Source organism: Lepeophtheirus salmonis, chromosome Z (assembly GCF_016086655.4).
Source record: "Lepeophtheirus salmonis chromosome Z, UVic_Lsal_1.4, whole genome shotgun sequence".
Taxonomy (NCBI): domain Eukaryota; kingdom Metazoa; phylum Arthropoda; class Copepoda; order Siphonostomatoida; family Caligidae; genus Lepeophtheirus; species Lepeophtheirus salmonis.
The window spans coordinates 21,582,599-21,603,289 of NC_092584.1; the positions used below are offsets into that span (position 1 = coordinate 21,582,599).

Sequence of the window (20,691 nt, forward strand, 5' to 3'; positions counted from 1 at the left end):
AAAACATATTGAGAGATCTAAAAAATATAAAAAGATACATCCTACATTGTTTTCACAATAATTGAGGAAAAAATTGATAAATTTTAAAACTTGGAGATCGTTGAGCTACCTTTAAACATTGTTCAATTTTGCTAAAACGTTACTAATTGTTTTTTTTTATCAAAAATAAAGTATTTTGACCCGAATAGTTGGACGTTTCAACAAAATAAACAATTTACAACATCTTACTGTATCTGTACAAAAGTAAAAGTAGTTTAGGGATCATGACGACAGCTGTTCCAGATATAAAGCAGATTGAATTGACAAAGGAGGAACGGCAGGGAGATGTGAGGATGATTTCTGCCCACAACAACACGGAAAGCTCAAATTGGGAGATGTTTCAAAAGAGACTGGTGTCCCTATCCGGACAGTGCAATTGATTTGTAAGGATCATTGGAAACCCGTAATCCCAGATCAGTCATCAGTCGTAGAAAAGTCACCATTCATACAAAAAATTTAGACTATAATCGATGACGACCCTTTCAGAAGCTTCAGCTTAATTGTTGAGGAGTTTGGGTCAGAAAAGGGACCGTGAGAGCTTGCGTATTGAAGGAATTGAGATTCAAGTCCTACAAGAAGGAGAATGGCCACAGACGTCGGGATCGGAATCCAATGGATTATTTTGTCTAGAACTACTTTGAATATAAAATCATTATACTTTTCTTGCCATCAAGGACTCTCTGAGTACCTCCATCGAAAAGAAAATGATCGATATGCTAAGGAACTACTTCGTCAACCCTTGCTACTTCTTCCAGGCCCGGATCCAGGCTGTGATCCATGTTGGCGGTGAATACATTAAATAAGCTCTTTTTCAACATTTATATGTCCAATTCTTGCCATTTTTCAAGAAAATCCGCAGTAAACTGTGACCTGGGTAACAATTTAAAGCTTTTATTGAATATACACTGATGTTATCTTAACAGCCTGGATATGAACAAAAATCAAGCGAAAAAATTTCATTAACACTTGAAAATACAGAACATATAACTTAAATGAGAAGAAATATGTCTTCTCTCTTGCAATATTAAGATTTTAATACTTTTTTTCTTAACTCATATGTAGAAATGGTAATATACATACAAAATAACATGCTTCTATTAAGAATACAAAGCATGTTTCACAAACATAGACAATGTATTTTTTTTCTCAACACACACACATGATACGAAAAATGGATCCCTTTAAATAAAAATAAATAAAATGAAACGTGTGTTTCATCAAAATGCTTGCATGATAGAGAAATATTTTTCCATTAAAATATTTCACAGTGCCTCATAAAACTGTCAAGAGTAAATAATTTCCATTAATTGCTTTAATTAAAACTTCTATCATCATCAACAACATCTAAATATGAATGTTGCTTTATGTGTAGAGCGTATATAATATACACATGTTTATTACAAATAGGCATATCAAAGTACCTAATTGGGTTTTTTCCATCTTTTGAGCAAAAAAAAAAAAAACGAAAAAAAAATAACCAACAACATTAATTTGGCGGTGTTTTTTTTAAAAGTAAAAGAATCAAAAGTTATACACATATCTCCAAACTAGAGATGTTGAACCCTATAACTTCTACGGGGAGTTTAAAAAGAGGAAAATGACCTTTTGTGCTGTATTCAGAGGTGTCGAAATAATAGGGGCCAGGGGCTATCGCAGTAATTTTTTTGTCGTTTCTAAAAACTTCTGAATGTTACACGAATTTTATATTTGCTTCAATTACTAATGAGGACGTTTTGGACGTTGATATTTTAGTATGCTTGAAGCTAAGAATACCTATTGAAGGAAATAAATTTATTTAAAATCTTGATTTGTTGACACAATATAGCAAAAATTACGAATAAATTATAATAAATACTAGCTCGAACACGCTATCTTAAAGATAATTAATGAAAAATTAAAAATATTTGACTAATATTCAGTTTGTTTATGCAATAATTCTAAAATAAAACAATCTACTATAAGATATAAATATATAATACGTAAATTTCTACTGTAAAACTTCCTTGTACACAATATTTCTTGTTGTTTTCGGTCCATTCTTCGTAAAAATAATCAAATATAGACCCCCTTTGGACACCTTCTCTAGGCCACTGATTCCACATTGCATCATTGTCCTTGTTTCGGATTTTCCGGAAATGTAATCCGTTAAACTAAAAATTACATTAGTCTTTTTATGTTTTTAAAATTAAAAATAAATTAGTTATTATTCTCAGTTTAAAAGTTGCCAAATGCCACGTGTAGGAAATCGTAATAGACAAACATTACATTATGTTCTTATTTGAAATCTATTTTACTGAATATTTTATTTTATAAGAAAATTATTTTTTTAAGGATAAACACTTAGTATGATTCATTTTCAGATTTTAATATCTTTATTACATAATTGCAACGTTATTTACATTGTTTTAAATGAACTAAATTAATATGATTCCAAATGTAACTAATGACTAGTAATGGTTATATACATAATAATATAAGACATAAGCTCTTACATCAATTTCTGCATTTTGTTGGTAATTCTTGGTTGATGAAAGTGGAAAGTACTTCAAGATATTTTTTCTATTATCGAGGCTATAATATCCCAATGTTTAAAAGTTGTATACTACACACTTAATTCAAAAGAAGAGTAAATATTTCCTTCAAAAACTAAATTTTCTATGAAAAGACAGTATGTCCAAAAAAACAACAACTAAGAAATTGGGAGTTAAGAATATGGTACGAACTGGAAAATCTAGTTTTATATTAGATTTATATATATATATATATTGCAAAAAAGAATCAGCACATACTTATGATTATAATTATTTTTCTCTGTGTTCTCAATCTGTTGCTTGGTTGTGTAACCATTTGCCAAAAAATAACAATAATTTTGTATTTTTTGACAATTTGTTTACGACTCATGAGTTATTGCTTTATTTCAAATCAAATGGTATACAAATAATTTACACTTTAAGAGTAAATTGTTTGAAAGTATATCTTCTGAAATCACTTATACCATTCAAAAAGCAAGAAAAATGATCCTTCAACCACAGAACTGATGGCAATTCAGGATTAGTTATTGTGACATGGTTGGACAACAGTGTGGTTCAACTGGGTTCAAATTTTGTAGGTGTCAATCCAATTGAAAAAATAGATTGTTGGTTAAAAACTACTAATGAAATAAAAAGATTCGACTGCCCGAAAATTGAATCAAGGTACCAAAAGAATAGGGTATTGTGAATTTAGTAGAGATGTTGATCAGTTTATATAGGACTCATATTATATTCCTATGATTGCACATCAAAATGTTTTGGCAAATGATGGATATTGCGAAAGTGAGTGCATGGCTTTTATAATGTAGGCATTACAAAATTTTCAACTTACCACCAAAGTTTCGAAAACCCTTCGCAGAATTTACAATAGAAATATGGTATTCCCTCATCCACGCCCATAAAAAATATTTAATTGTAAGTAATAAAGGTTGACCCTGGTATTGAAACTATGGCTAAGATTAGGAAAGAAAACATGGACCTGTTGATTCCATTTGCAGATGGACGACTATAAAGTAATCTCTATTTCCCAAATTACATCGCAGGAACAAATAATTTGTGTAAAATAACTATCAGAAAATTTACAAACCACTACAGCCTTTAAAAAAAATATTAATAGTATTACATAGATAGGTTAATAAATAACTACATATCGAGTGCGAACTCTTTTACATTACCAAAACGACATTTTACCAAATTAAAACTCTGTCAAATGGACACTTTACTGAATGGCACTTTGCGTAAAAAATAATAAATATATGTGAGTTACGATTCATACAAAAATACAATGTAATTATGATTCCCATTCATGTTAAAGCAATTTTAAAAGATAAAATGTTTAATTTATTATTTGTCACGAATATTACAGAACAAATATTAATATATTTGGAATGAAAGGAACAAATGATTCTAAATTCAGCATGTTCCGTTCTTGTGCAAAAAAAAAAATAAAACAAAATAACGTAGTTTTATTGGATAGTGCATTTATACATATATATCTTAATGTTAGAGATATGTGTATAAGACTCTGAATTTGTACTTGATTCTGATGATTAAGTGTTGATGAGTAAATAGTTAATTAATTTCAGAATGAGAATGCTTCAACTCGAACAACCACTCTCACAAAAATGAGAACTAAATCCCAATAAATAAATTAGAAATAGGAAAAAATGTTTAACGAAGAAAATGAGTCAATGATTGAGATACAATGGACAATGGGAATCAATCAATCATTTAATGTGCCGGAGTACTTATGTACCGGGTCAAGTCCAGATCGATACTCATCTATCTCAAATTTGTCTATAACTCTACTATTTGCAAGATGCGGATGTTATTGAAGTTGTGGATAACTTCAAAGTATTACAGCATGAATAATCATTATATATACTTAGTGTTTTTTTCGGCAAAGTGTCCGTTTGGCAAAATTGGATTCGGCAAACAGGTTTTTGGCAAAGAGTCCTAGAACCACTATATGTGTATGTGGTATAATTGCAAGCATGGGTTTTCTGCACCCATTGCTTACAATATTCCTACGAGAAATCTTTCTAAAACTCACGTATACGAAAGTGATGTGAAAAGTTTCCGACCTAACAAAAATAAGTTTTCAGAATGTTATAATCCTTTATTTTTCAGCATGGTCTTTTTAACTCTACTCGCTTCACTTAGCAATGTTCCAATCTCTATAACCCGTCCAAAATTTTACTCCCCGTTTTTCTCTGCAAAATAATTGTTTACAGAAGTGATTGCCACATCATTTGACGAAAATCTTTGGAGTTCCCTTTTGGAACTGTACAAGAGTGTATCCAAGTTTCATCTACAGTAATTATTCGGAGCCAAACCTTGGATTTATTGCATCAAAACTGAGGCGACAGAGCGATACTTAATTTGGTACATTTTCACAAAAACAGTCACATCAACTCACTCAAATCACTGATAGATAATAATTGTTAAAATACAAAATGACTGGCATTTTAGTAACTAACTGTCAAGATATTTTAGATAGATCTGACTGGCTTTTATTTATAAGTGATGCCATTTTCATGTTGAGGTCAGAAACTTTTCAGACCCTCTATGTATATATATTTTTTAATTTAATTAAAATTTCAAATCAGAATTCCCTGAATTTATTTTTCTTTAAAGGTAAATGGGAAGTAAATACCACATAGTATTTAAAATATAAATATATATATTTTCCCTCCTACTCTTTTAGAGTCTACAAATAAAAGAAAAAAAAAACATGAAAGAAAATAAAAAAAATTTCTTTCTTAAAAACTCCTTGGAATTCATAAATTATTTTAATTAAAGCAACAAGGAAAGGGCGGACTATATAAAAAATAAGAACAATTAAAACTAAAGATGAATATTAATGTCATTCCGTTTTTGTTTTAACAAAAACTCTAATGTTTGAAAAGGCTGTCGTTATTTTTTTTTTTTTTTTTTTTTTTGTAAAATTTAACGTTTCTGTTTTGTATATTTAGATTCCTTTTCATTATAAAGTCATTTCAAAATTAGCTTTTTCTATTACATAACACATTTGTAGTGCGTCTACATCAAAAACATCTACAACCAATATGAAGAAAAATAAAATATCTCAATTTATAGTTTTTATTTCATCATTCATTATTTAAATACAATAAACAATTATTATTCGCAAAGTCCTTCAGTCTATCACAGATTGTACAACAAAACTCTACCTTTATCCTGATCTAAGCTTTAGTTTCATAAATCAACTGGAACCAATAAATCATTCTTATTTATTGCCCTTAGTTTTACATTTTATGAAATTATTAATATTGAGCATGTTATGAACTGTTTTATATCAAAAAATTAATTATATTCACTATATGTACCTTGATTTAAAATTGCAAAATATAGGGCATTGTGAGGAGAAATAAAGGGGTTTCAATAGTGGAAATGAATAGTTTATGTGTGTTCTGAAAATTATTCTCTAACTAAGTTATATTGAAAGGAATAATTAGCATTATTATTAATCTCGAGGTGTAGTACATCAACATTCACTCACAGTATAAGGTAAATGAGTCAGAATACCTTCTATTATACTATGAAAAGGTGTTTCTGACTGCCAATCTATTCACAATTTTACTCATAATTAATATGGATACCATGGGGGAAAAATATATATAAGGAATTTATGAAATATCTGTTATTGAATTGTCATGGAAGTTTGATACCTTTGAGCTATATAAAATAATTTTTCTACGATATTTATTTTTGAAGCCATAAATACGCTTATAAGTAGTTCTAAAAAAAACTATGCGTACATTGGACACTGTTATTCCCTTGCTCAGGAACTAAAGAATAGCCAAAAATCCGTTTGGAAACATCTAAATCGGATAATCCATACTACGTTAATTTTATTGTAAAAGGAAAGTGAAAAAACACTTGAACTTTTTAATTCACCTATTGTTTAAAATATGAAATGCTGGACCAAGTTGTCTGATTTCTATTTTCCTTCAAAATTTTATACATTTTCATTTTTCTCCACCTATTGGGTAAAACATTTACTCAAATAGGCACTAAAACTAAACCTCAGTACATTTTGGCTCCGAGATATATTTCTCTTAATATATAAATACATGAGATTCATACAAGGTTACTTTTTAATTTTGGGTTAAATTGATGTTCACTTTCAATTTTTTAATTTGTAATGTATACTAGTATGAGCCTGCCCGTTTCACGGACGCATGGGGAATGATAATAAAAGTGTGATGTGATCTTTGTTTCAAAATGTATCGAGGTATGTACCCCATCAAATATAGAAAGATGATGTTGCCTTAAGTAATCAAGAAGACATATTATCACAGTATTATGACAAATTAGTTATACAATGTCACTATTTGGCTTTATTGAACATATTGAATTCTCATAAGTGTTCATGCAGCAATCCAAGACGAATTAACTGGTTAATGCAATATCCCCTTCATATTACTAAAAACTGAAAAATAGTTTAACACAGTGTTTCCCAAAGTGGGCGATACCGCCTCCTTGGGGGCGGTGCTTTGATCTAGGGGGCGGTAATGGGGGATGGGGGGCGGTAGAGCAAAAAAAAAAACCGGTGATTACATATTATTACATAAAACAAACAAATTGATCTACAAAAATAAAGAAATATGACTACAAAATAGCAGGAATGAATATCTTGAATATTATCCGGTTAATACGATGAAAATACGTTATATCGAGATTGTACAAATGTACTTCATTATTGGGCCCTATATATTTTGCTCTATACTCAGTTTACTCTTACTCTCAAATGCAAACAGTCTACTTCGAATAAATACTTATAATTTTGTTAAAAACGTGAAACTACGGAAAAGTAAGATCCAAAAACTACAACCCAAATTCCACATTCTAAAACTTCAAGCAAGGACTTCAAGGACGTCAAATAATTATAAAACTGTATTAAGAATTTTTTTGCATCAATTAGCTTTTATTTCTTTAACTATTTGGACTATAGACAAATCTTGATCTACATTTCTGCTGTTAAACACATGGTTGTAGTTGAGAATAGTTAGACAAGAAAATACAGTTACAGTATTAACCAGTTAACCAACCCAGTAAGGAGTTATTTATTTATTTTCTTACTGCAGCAACATTACAAACTCACATAACTTACTCATTTGAAAATTCCCAAAGCGATGTTTACGTAAAAACTCTCTAAATTTTTTCACCCATTTCCAACCCTAAATGAGAATAGTTATAGTCGTATCTTATATATTTTTCCAGAATAAAGAATGTCAACCCATCAACAAGCAAAAAAGAAGTGTAGGCAGTATAGTAAAGGAGAGTCGGTATTTGATATCGTTGATAATTTTTTCAAAGAGAAAAAAATCCCACTTACTAATGCTCTGGCGTGTGCAACAGATGGTGCACCATCCATGATAGGTCCTTATCGTGGCTTCATTAGTTTCTTGAAGAAAGCCGTACCTGGTGTACTTACAGTGCACTGTGTAATTCACAGGCAGCATCTGGTAGCAAAACACCTTAGTGGTCGACTTCACAAATCAATTAATACTGTTATCACATCAGTTAATAAGATCAAGGCACATTCCCTCAATTCCAGACTGTTTCGACAGCTTTGCATTGATAATGATGAAGAGTTTGATCGTTTATTGCTACACTCAGAAGTTAGATGGCTATCAAAAGGAAACTGCCTCAAACGAATCTATTCTTTGTTTGATACAGTTGTTGAATTTTTCCAAGAATCTAATATTGGCCTATGTCATGATTTAAAAAAAAATCAAGAATGATATTGCCTATTTGTCAGATATATTCCTAAAATTCAATGAAATTAATTTGTAATTGCAAGGAAATGATGCCAATCTTATAAAAGTCAAATCTGTTATCTCCACTTTCCTGTCTAAGTGTAAATTATTCAAACGAAATTTATCACGTCATGAACTTTACCAATTTCCAAGCCTTTGTGATTTGGATAAAGAAAAGAAAATATCTGATGATGCCCTTCAAGTGTATTGTGCTTATATAGAAGAGTTGCAAAGAGACATGACTGAAAGATATCAGGATATATTAGGGCTAAAAATACCAGACTGGGTTATCAATCCATTACTAGAAGTCAGTAGTGAGGAAACAAGAGAGGTAGAAGAAGAATTAGTTTCAATCAAAAATGACATTGAACTAAGTCCAAAGTTCAAGATATCCTATCAAGATTTTTGGTTACAAAAAAAAATAACTGACCTCTATCCAGTATTATGGAACAAGGTCAAGATATATTTGATTGTTTTTCTAACGTCATATCTGGTAGAACGGGCCTTCAGTGTAGTTACTATGCTTCTTTCCATACAAAGGAACAAACTTAGAATTACCGAACGTGGGGATCTACGTCTTCTTCTTAGTGAGTTTCAACCTGATGTGGATAAACTAACATCCTTACCTCAAGTACACCCATCTCATTAGAAGGAATTGTGAAAAACTATAGTTAATTTAAAAAAAAATATATATTTGGTGTTTAATTTATAGATTTGTTGTTTTAATTTTTGAAGAAAAGGTTATATGTGCAGGGGCGTCCGCAGGGGGGTAGCTGAAGCGGAAAATCGGGGAATTATAAAAAAATTATTAGTAATAAGAAATGAAAATTCAATGGATTTAAAGAAAAAGAATACTATGAAATTAAGAGAAATTTTTATAGAAAAAAAATAAATTTATAGGATTTCTTTTCTAAACAAAGGTCATTAGCCCCCCCCCCCCAAATGTCTATGGAGGGGGCGCTACAAGTTTATTTGGAAGCCAACAGGGGCGCCAGCATGGAAAAGTTTGGGAACCCCTGGTTTAACAGATTGAATTCTCAAATGTGTTCATTTGAATTGCAGCAATCCCATACGAATTAACTGGCTTATACAGTCTTCACTTTCCTTCTATTTTTAATAGTAGAATGTTGAACAAAAAATGTTGCTGGGCAGAAAAAATGGATGAAAAGAAGGAGGAAGATACAAAAAGTTATTTTTGTTTTAATAAACGTGGAAATCCAGTGTGGAATGGGCATGCTAAGAAAAAGAAACACAAAATTAACATGGTAACCCCTCACAATTTGAGTGACGTTTTGGAGAAGAGAAAGAATAATGATCATGACGTTTTATTAGATCAGCTACAATAAGTTGTGACAAGAGAGGAAGAAGAAAAGGATAGAAACAAGGACATTTGCTTCAATTACTCCGATATTGATCCCCAATTCTACCCTGAGTCCAACATAGATTTATAATTATAAATACGTAACAAATCCTCCGGGTTATGCTCCGTCTTTTATGAGCACACACGAACGTTTAAACAACTTTGGAATATAATTGAATCTATTAAGGAAAGGATATTCATTACTCAGGAATTAAATAATAATGAAAGGTGCTAAGAAAAAGAAAATTCATTCTTTTTACTCCCAATTACACATTAACGGGACGGCTAAAAGAACCGGATTTACATATTTGTAAATATAAGATTTCTATAAAATGCATTAAATTGTTGTAATAATGCCCAATAATTTCAATGCATATACATACTATCACAATCTCACTATATGTAATTAGACAAAAATACTTTGATAAAATTAGTATTATAAGAAAAATAACGGCAACGGTTTGAAAGAAAAAGTACTAATCATTTCTCCGTCTTCAATAATTATTTGACATGATGGATTATTGATTCTGGAAGGACTCATAAATTTACAAACTATGCAACTGCATTTTTCCGTCATTTTTCTAATAGGAAACAACAATATAATGAGTTTGATTGTAATAAAAGTTACATAAATTCATTACACATTTAAAAAAACTTCCTTTTTAGGCATTACTCAACAATAACAACGTATACATCTCATTTAGAGAGTCCAGCACTTATCCGTGAAATTTTAATCCTTGCCCAATTATATTAAAATCATTGGATGGCTTCTACACTTGCAAAAAAGTTTGGAAATAAATACTTTTTTGTCATTTTCATAAATGTTTATGACTTAACCAAATAACAATTATTATGAAAAAAATATAACCATAAATATTTTTTTGTTTTGGACAGGTTTTATTTCAAATGTAATGTTTCTCTCTGGCTAGTATGAGAGATTGGTAGTTAATTCTTTCAGATCATTCTATCCTGAAGACGCAAGCCATTCCTTCTGGACAGAGATGAATTGGAAGGAAGTTTGTTTTTTAAGAAGGCTACGGCCCAAAAAATACATCTCAGTACTGCAAACACTTATTGGAAAAGAAAGATGTCTCTCACATCTTATCGTTTATGCAATGCTCAGCTCAATCTCTTGATTTCAACCCAATAGAACTATTGTGGGAACACTTAGACAGAAAAGTTTCTTGAAAAGTTCCCCACAATTGATAATAATAATTGATACATTTGGAGGAATACTTGGAATGAAATAACACCTGCCTATTTTGAAAAACCAAGAAGAACAACAATGCCAAAAGTCTGTACAGCCGTTATAGTGGCAAAGGGATCATTTTTTGATGCAGATAAAATTTAAACATTTTTTTTTTTTTTTTTAAACAAATAAATGTAATTTTTCTTCATTGTAAGGGCCTTATTATTGTAGGTATTACCTCAATTACAAGTCATACGTAGTTAGAAAAATAAGTAAAATTCCATTTTTTCGAAAATTTGAATGTCAGTGTATAAATATTAGACAATTTAAGTTACAATCTCGTCCTTTCCGGAATTAAAGAGCACATGCCGTCCACCTGGAACGATACAATTATGTGTTTAAAAAATTAAGCATGGTACAAATATAATCTTCTCAGATGAGAAAAAGTTCGATCTTAACGCTGAATTTAACTGCCAAAATGACAGAATAATCGGATGTCTCACTTGAAGATAAGGCTGTTATTAAATCCCATTTGCAGCATTTGTAATAATCTTAGGATGCAAAATATTTTTCGGTGAAAGTACTGGTCCATCATCATTAGTATATTATTCCAAATGTTAGCATCGTACAGAATCTTGGAAAATGTAACGGACTTTTGGCTAAGATACTGTATAAAAAAATCATTTTTGACTTGAAGATAAACCCCAATAAATCACAACTGAAAAAAGAATATACCTTCAGAAATGCTCCTTCCCTTTTGAGAGTATCAGTCCTGAGGTCATTGTGGAAAATCCCTGAAATCAAATTGATTGAGAGTGTTGGGAGACGAAGAGGTCTGAATGTGGCTGCAAAGAAAACTTTTATAGGCTTTACGAACCCCATTTTGTCTCCAGCTGAAAAGTGGTTTACTTACAGAGTCTGTATAGACACACTTGAAGTGTCTTCTATTATGGAACCAGAGGAGTGGTTTTAAAAATAAGGTAAATGAAGAGACCACATTTCACATATTATAAGACGGCAAACTCTCTGGGCAGCTTTTAACGTCGTTCAAAAGAGGTGCCATCATTTTTTGGAGGAATCATTCTGAGGCACAACTTTTTCACTTCGGTTCCCTAAAAGAGATCCTACATCATGCCGTTATAACAAAAATATGGCATTACCTTTATTCACTTAAAGCAATTAATGACGCCACATTCTGTCTCTGTAGAAAATTGTTAAAGACTATGATAGATTGTTACTCCTTGTTTAAAAAAAATAAATTATTAATCTTTTAGCTTTTATTTGATTGTTTTTATAAATGGTAATTAAAAAAATTGATCATATATTTTAAATATTTTCTTTATACCTGGGACAATTATTTACTTCATTTAACTTGTAACTACTTATACCTATAAGTAAAATCTTTTAATTATAGTCTCTTGACTCAAATCACTCAATAGTACTTCTATATAGGCTATAATATATATTGTTAAAACATCCTTTGTTGGAATTGAGTGCAATATTTTATTTATAAACTTCCCAGTCCTGCTTAAAACTGTATGATTACTGATGAAGGAGAAAAGAAGTTGTATCTACTAGCATGTTCCTTTGGAAAACATTGTTAAAGACTATATTAGATTGTTACTCGTTGTTTAAAATAAAGAAAAATATTAAGGTTTTTTATTTGGTAGTTTTTAAATGATTTTTTTTTATAGCCACGTATCTATTAAGGATTATTGACGGTTCCTTAGTTTATAAATGCCTTTAGTTTGTTAAAGTTGTATCGAAATAAATGGTAATGTAAGAGAAAAAAAAAAAATAGATGATTAGAATTTGCCCTCTAAAATAACTCAATCCCCTTGTTTAAAAAAATAGATTTCATTGGACCATTATTAGTAATTGAAAGATTAGTAGGTTTCTTTGTCAATATTCATAACATCTTTTGAACATCCATTAACCAAACTTTTTTAAGTATAACAAGAGAAGCCTATAGGATGTGATAAGCATTGTTTTTATCAAGGTGGTCATTACCACATAATAAACTTACTCTATTTATTTATATGAAGAAAGAGACAAACGCACTCAGATTATATTTACACCATTAACTCTAAAGAAAAGTAAACAAACATTTAAAAAAAAAAACATTGTCAAAAAGTTAATTTACTTAATAATATATATAAAATGAAAGAACATTATTATTTTTCTTTTCTTTTGACAATCATTTTCTTTGTCTCAAAATAATATGTCTTATCTAATTTACTTGGATACCTTAAAAGTAAACTTGTCATTACCTCTCATACCCATGCTTATAATTCACCCCTGATTAAGTATTGAGTGTGTTTTTTTTTGTTGTCTGTCTACATATATATATGCATTAAATAACGACAAAAGTCAACACAAATACAAGCTAGAATCATTATTTTTTAAATCGTGGGCCGACATTTGTATGTATTGTTTGACGAATAGTCGTTAATTTCTATCAATGAATTATTTTTATGGATCCATTCGGAGTTTCTTAAATTAGACTTATAGTTGCCAAATGAAGGATAATTTTACCTTTTAATTTGAATAGAGTATTTAGAGACAACTCTTTAAAATCAAATAAAGGTTCTAAACCATATCTAAAATTCTTAAATATCTTAACTCATCCCACATTTTTTTTAATATAAAGCATATAACTTAATCAAGTATGTCTTTGAAATATTGGCCTTTATGTATATTTGAATTAAAAAAGTCAACTGTCATTTTATTTTTGTATTATTTTTGTTCAAAATTGTTTTTATAATGATTCACCAAATATGTTCTTTCTATTTATTTGATATAAGTAGGTTCATTTATAACTATTGTTAGTTTCTATATTCTTTTTAAAACTTTATTTATCATATTTCTGAATAATAAAAGTGTCCCCATTTTAATGCTTTCAAATATCAGACCAAAGTCTAGAAAATCCACCTTTTTTCATATTTTGATGCTGGACATTGAATTTTGCGCAGACTTTTTTGAAAAATAAAAAATGAATTCTTTCAGTTGTATTTGTGAAACTTTTTTTTATAGTCTAATATTGAATATATGGTTGAAAATGGCAAGTTTTGCTATTTCTGTTATTCAATAAGCTAGGGGAGGGGGAGGTTTAGAAGGATAAATTAAAAAAGTCACGTCAAACAAAAAGAAAAAAAAAGGAATTTAGACCATTATTATTTTAAAAATATGTCATTTTGACTAAAAAGTTTTTTGTTTAATTTAGTAAATAAACTGCCAAGTTTATATTAAAAAGATTGAATTAAAATATATTTAATAAGTATTAACGGCAAGATATATTATTTTTGTTTTTGCAAATTTGCTATAGTACTCAAATGGGACACTATCTTGTGTATTTTAGGGGCCTAAAAAACCATGTTTTTTAGCAATAAAAACCTTTTATTAATTAATGTTAAGGAAAATATTAACTATTAGATGTTAAAAGAGGATAACCAAATAAATGGACTGAAACTTTAATGGGTATCAAAAATATATATCATCTATTGCAGAGATGTTCAACTTTTAAACACTTTATGGTCGACTCTGACTAATTCGTCAGATCAATATTTTTTCGAAAAGAATCCAAAAACCATATTTATTTACAAAAAAATATATTTCAAATATTACTTTTTCATTAAATTTTTTAAAAAATTCATAACTAATCACAAAATGGTTAAATATATGTTATTCAAAATTCCGTCTAAAATTAAATTCCGGGCCTAAAGGGGCACCATTGCTACTTGAAATATGTTAATGGCCACATAAACTATTATATTAAATTTCATATAATATGGCTTTATCAAACAAAAGAATTTAATGCATAATTATTTCAGATAAAAAAAAGACCGAATCTTATTTCCAAGGCCAAACAGCTTCAAAACTGGGCAAAAGTTGTTCAAAAGCGTTTGTTGGATTATATATAATTTTTTAATCTTTTTTCTTTGGAAAATAAATTCTTAGAATGATTGGTTTTTCTCATTAAATTTTTTTTAAGAAGAGTGGTTTTTCAAAAATTCCTTTATATTGCGAGTGTTATATATTATGTCAAGGTTAATAGAAATACAAGGTTATCCCATAACGCGTTACGACTGATGTTTGACTTCCACCACGCTTTTAATATTGACGTCATGGTAGATGAGTGTTTTGGTGTTTTGTCAAAATCTATTTCTCTTCCCCAGCAGTCGATACTATTTATTCAATTGAAAATTCTAGTAATAGTGACGTCATGGACTATGTGTAATGGCGTATATTCTCAAAATCTGCCTGTCTTACCCAGCAATCCGTGTAATACATCAGATTACAAAATTCCAGCAAGCCTGATTGCATGATGGTCTAACCTTCTATTTCTATTCACCTTGGTATTACGTCATATGAGTTTTTGATGATATTTTTGCTAAAAAATACTAAGAATACTTGAACTGTAAATGGGAGTGGGCCGCACTAAAACATTCACCGGCCATGAATTGGACATTCCAGCGCTATTGCTTAGCTTTATAATATATCTGAAGCTAAAATGTATTGAAAATATGATATTACATCCTTACAAAACCTTATTTCCGTATTGTCGACAATGAACTCTACAAATAGTTGCCTAAAAAATGTCTATAATGAAATAAATAGGTATTTTCTCCTGTTTTTGATTTTTGTTCAAAATGTTGAGGGACCACAAATATGTTTTTATCATAATATTTGTCCCGCGAGTAGATACAAAAACAAAAGAATTGAAATTTAAAAATCAAGCTTTGTAAAGTATAAGATTTCTACCATAAACATAAATTTTGTGGTTGAATAAAGATATATCCACATTTTATAGGCTCTTAATTTTCAAAGGCTCATAAATGGTATCTCATAATATACCTACATAATGCCGTATGAATAAGTTAAAACCATCTTAGAATTTATTATCTTACGTTTTGTTTACTCATAGCTTTTAATGATTTATCTTCACATAATTTCTTTTGTCACGATTCCCCATCAAACAGCCACAGAGGAATAATGATTAAAACATAGGCAGTTCATCATCTTCTATTATTATTAGTGCCTATAAAAAAATACTCAATCATTAAGAGGCCATTTATGGATGTAGACAAGCCTTTTACATACTTAAAGTAAGGTACAAATTGGTATTCAAATAAAAAATCTTAATAGTAAAAACTATTCCTCAAATTATGGAATATTTTTTTCATAAATTACTCATCCATCATTTTCAACATAAAACAGGCAAAACGATAAATTTACCATATAATTTGCTTTTTGCAAAAATGAAAAGAAAAACCGTTTTTTTATGTGCAGATTTGACTTTAAATGAACTTTTGTTTAAGACATTATTGGTGAATTTGCTACAAATTAGGAATATCCTTGGATTTGATTTTTATGTGAGTTTATCTTACTACAGTTTACATCTTTGATAATAATGATATTTATGTGGTGTAAATGAGGTATAGAAGGGGCTTAACCTGATTTTAAGAAAGCAGTTTAGATCTACAAATTGTATTTATTTCAGGTTAGGGTAACAAATAGGATTGTGAGACATTTAGTTATCGACTATTGTTTTTTTTAGATATCGAGTACAATTGACACCTTAAATAGGTTATGAGCACAAAATAACCCTGTGAGCGTAATTCTTTTAGGTCTCACTCTAGTATCATCCTTTATGAACTCGGTCAGAGGGGGGTCCTGTGAGATTTCCTTCATCAAAGGGTTTAGTCGTAATACTCTTGATTTGAATGCAAGTTTATTAATTTCCATCCCTTTTAAAAAAGGACGATACCACAAGAAAGCTGTGGCTACAACTATCCAGGTTCGTCTGCTTTGGAACAAGTTTCCATGGAATGTTAGTACCTATTACATAGATTTAAAATTACCTCACTGATGGCAAGGTATAAACAATAAAAAAATTGTCCTATTTAAAAAACAAAAAACAAGAATAAAAATTGACTTTTAAAAACGTCATCTTATTTATATGATTAACCCCATCTTAAAAAAACTACCTTGCTTACACCCTTCAAAGTTGCAATTAACAATTTTTGGTGCGTAATTTTAGTAGCAAAAATGTCGAGGAGCATTAAAATACAGATACCAATTTCAGTACTAGAACCTATACCAAAAATACTGTATCGGTAAAATTACTATATTCATTTATATCAAAAAGTTATGACAAATGGTTTGTAGGAAGATTGCCCACGGGTATATTACCATCAATAGAAAATTGCAAGCAATTATGTTCTATAGAGAGTGCTCCACATCAATTGGTCAAATCTTTTGTGTAGAATCATATTTTTTTATTATTTGAAGGTTTCATTTTATTGAAATTCAATTATAGAAAATGATGTCCATCCTATTTGCTAACTTTTGTCACACGGCGCCGGAAGCTTTGGTATGCCCGGGCGACCTCGTCTATATCCGGCTTTACCATTGTACTGGTTTCTCACAATTAATTTTCATTCCTTAGATGGATTGAGTAGCTCAAGGTAGAAATTACAGCTTTCAACAAGACAAAAAAAGTGCTGATTGTCTTGCACAAAAATGTTCTCACAATTGAAGTCCAGATCTTTGCCCTGCATACGGCCCAGACCTGAGCTCTTGCGATTTCTATCGCTATAAGAGGATTTAGCATAAAGCTTGTGTCTATTACCATTCGTCTACTGGAGGCCCTCTACAAATGTAAGGCTGGATCCGTACGAGGTTGCCCAATCCTGACAAGGCTTATTGTGCCATGGTGGGTGTAAATAGTTATAGCTTTCAAATAATAATAAAAAATTTAGTTTTACCCCTTATAGTTGGTTTGTTATAACCCTTTAAACTTTTTCCGAATTTATCTGGACCACCCTGTATGTACTCATTCATATACTCATCTGTCCAGTACACATATAGGACTAACCCATCGTAGGAACCCTAAACAATTTCTCCATCTGCTAAATAATCATTAAATATAGATGGTGGACGTAAAAATGGTATCGTGTTAATTTTAATCCATGTTTTTATATCAAAAAAAACTTTTTAAAAACGGTCAACATTACCCTTCAGAATATCGTCGTGATAAATTTGTCTTTAGAAAAATTCCCCTCAATGGAAAATTGGCGCAATATTACAATATTTGCAGTGATTCATCTACCGATTTCTCAAACTCACAGATAGAACTGAGCCATCTAAAGATTCGCAGATAGTTTTCCCATATGCTGAAAAACCGTTGAACATAACACATCTACTGAAAAGTTCCGGGCCTCACATATAGATGGTGCTATTATTCTTCGAAATTCACGTCATTCTTCAAAAGATAATTGTCAAAACTTGATGACAATTTGTTCGTTAGTTGATAAGTTATTGCTCAAAGTGAGACGCTTCTAATGTTATTTATGAACAATGGATCAAAAACAAATTTCATTTTTTCCAATTTTACACTTCTTTCTAATGAGAAAAATAGGGTTCAAACCAAGCAATGGCTTCAAAAGTGTTATGGGGACTTCACTAAATAAAAAAAAAAAAAAAAAAAAGAAGCCAAATTTGAAAGAAAAAAACGGATTTTCTTTGTTAAGTACTATACTTTTTAGCCCATGTGTTAGACAGTGGAACTAAAAAATGCCATTGATTAACGTAGGTGGAAATTAAAAGGGGTTCTTTATCATTAATGAAGTGGCGACGGTTTTTTTAATCTGTCTCGAGGCTCCTAGTTTATATTTTATAACCCGTTGACCAGGAACATTGGGCATTATTCTATATGGGGATCCTAAAGTTGCTGTGTATTTTTTAAACCTATAATTTGGTCCATCGGTTATCCAACACCGATTTCAAGTGCCTCTGGTGTAACTTGGGAAATATGATGGTTATTTTATGTTCATCTATTTGCAAATGGAAACACTATCAAAGGATCCTTAAATGGTACAGACCCAGATTAGTAAGTAAATTTTTATTAAGTAGTCTAACTGCAGAATGTTTTTGAAGATGAAAATTGTGTTGAGGGCAATTTTCAGATTGCAATCCTCTGCACACAATGAAAAACACACATTGGAATGTTCACACAATTCAATAAAAAATATCCACAAAAACTACAAGATTATAACATCTTTTTTTATTAGATGATGACTTAAGCTAAGTATTATACCTATAATATAAAAAAAAAATATCACTTACCTGCTCAAAAAACGTCATTAATAAAAAATGAAAAATATATATAGGTATCCCCCCCCCCATACAAAATAAAATATTTCATTTAATATAAGTGTATATATATATATATATAACATTATATCAGAATAGCTTGAGTATAAAGATTAATATTTTTTGTAGTCAAAAACATCTGATAAATAAATGAACATGTCAATACGTCCGAGAAAATAATTTTTCAAGAGCTTAATAATAATAGTTATTTTTTTCTACGAAAGAAAAAGAATTAGAAAATAAAATGGAAGCGTTATAATATGTACATACATACATTTTACCTATGTTAGCTCGTAATAGAACGATCTGTAACCTCCCTCCCTTTGTATACTGTGTACATACATAAAAATAATAGCCTTCACAGGTTACATCTTTATAAATAAAAATAAAAATATGAGATAACACAAATATTTGAAGATGAACTATGTAAGGGGGGCGTTTAAGGGGGAAAAAAGATTGTATTATTCCAAGATGGAGTTGAAATGATTATATGCAAAATAACTAACTTTGTTTCACCTTTTAATTTAGAGAAATTATCATTTTTTGTTTTCCTCACGAATATGATTTGCTCTCATTCCTCTATAATTTTCAAATCGCAAGCAAAAGCTTTGTCAAATTCTTGAAATAAAGGGTAGAATACAGTCGTATTAACGGTATCAAAGGCTCAAATATATATATTATTAACATGTATTTTCAAAGTAGGGTCGTATACGTGTCCGGTATAGAACTAAAGATTTACTCTGTCCACGTTATAGATACTTGGAAAAGATCCCAAGTTTTATAGCGCCCTCTACAGTGGACTTATTTAGAATGAGAAAATAGGATAATTTATTTCAAGAATAAAAAAACAGGGACAATAGTGACGCTTTATAAGATACTTCTTTATTGATTTATCTTTTCTATTTTCAAAATAATTTCCTTTGGCTACTACCACGGACCATGCCGTAACACTTCTTGATGAAGACTGCAGACTTGGACGCCCAATCCTAGTCGACAGAAGCCTTAAAGTAATCCTAATTTAGATGAGGAACAGTACTACCTCTCTTCTCGACTACACTCTAAATGGCATATTCGAGGGGGTAACAGTTTGGGGAGGAGGATGGCCAAACTTACCCATTATGCTCCAACGACTTCAACAATTTCTGGCCGCACTGGATCCTAGTCCACATTTTTCCTTTATTAATCAAAGAGTTTCCAAATTTATCAATATGTATCAAATATTTGATAATTTAAAATTAAAGTTAAGTAATCATGACTATAAACGAAGACAAATTTAAACATCTACCTATATGAACAACTTAAAACTCTTGGTTATTTAAAACACTTACTTGAATCAAAGATTGTACTCTGTACAACAATTTTAAGTACCATTCAAAATGAAGAGCATAATTTTCAAATAATAAATAAATTTACAGAGGAAACAGTTGAATAATTTATCAAACCCAAAAATGTTTTTAGATGCATGTATGGTAATGGGAAACCTGTAGTCTTAATCTTTATCAATACATCAAAGCTGTTTTTATGTGCTAAGTATTTCATACTGAAGAAAATGGTCTAGCGTTTTAAATTTAAATACTTTTCTACAAGCACATATCTCAAGTCACGGTAAGAGTCACTTCCTTCAAAACATGGAAA

The 20,691-nt window shown here is 30.1% G+C and overlaps 1 protein-coding gene across 1 annotated transcript in view; it reads left to right on the top strand.

Annotated features, from left to right (window-relative positions):
• The first annotated feature begins 7,822 nt into the window (after window positions 1–7,822).
• Window positions 7,823–20,691, top strand: part of LOC121130512 (SCAN domain-containing protein 3-like) — a 55,137-nt gene continuing 42,268 nt past the window's right edge. Inside the window, exons 1-2 of the mRNA XM_040726248.1 lie at window positions 7,823–8,215; window positions 8,454–8,984. Coding sequence (XP_040582182.1) covers window positions 7,823–8,215; window positions 8,454–8,984 — 924 coding nt within the window. The remainder of the gene's footprint in view (window positions 8,216–8,453; window positions 8,985–20,691) is intronic.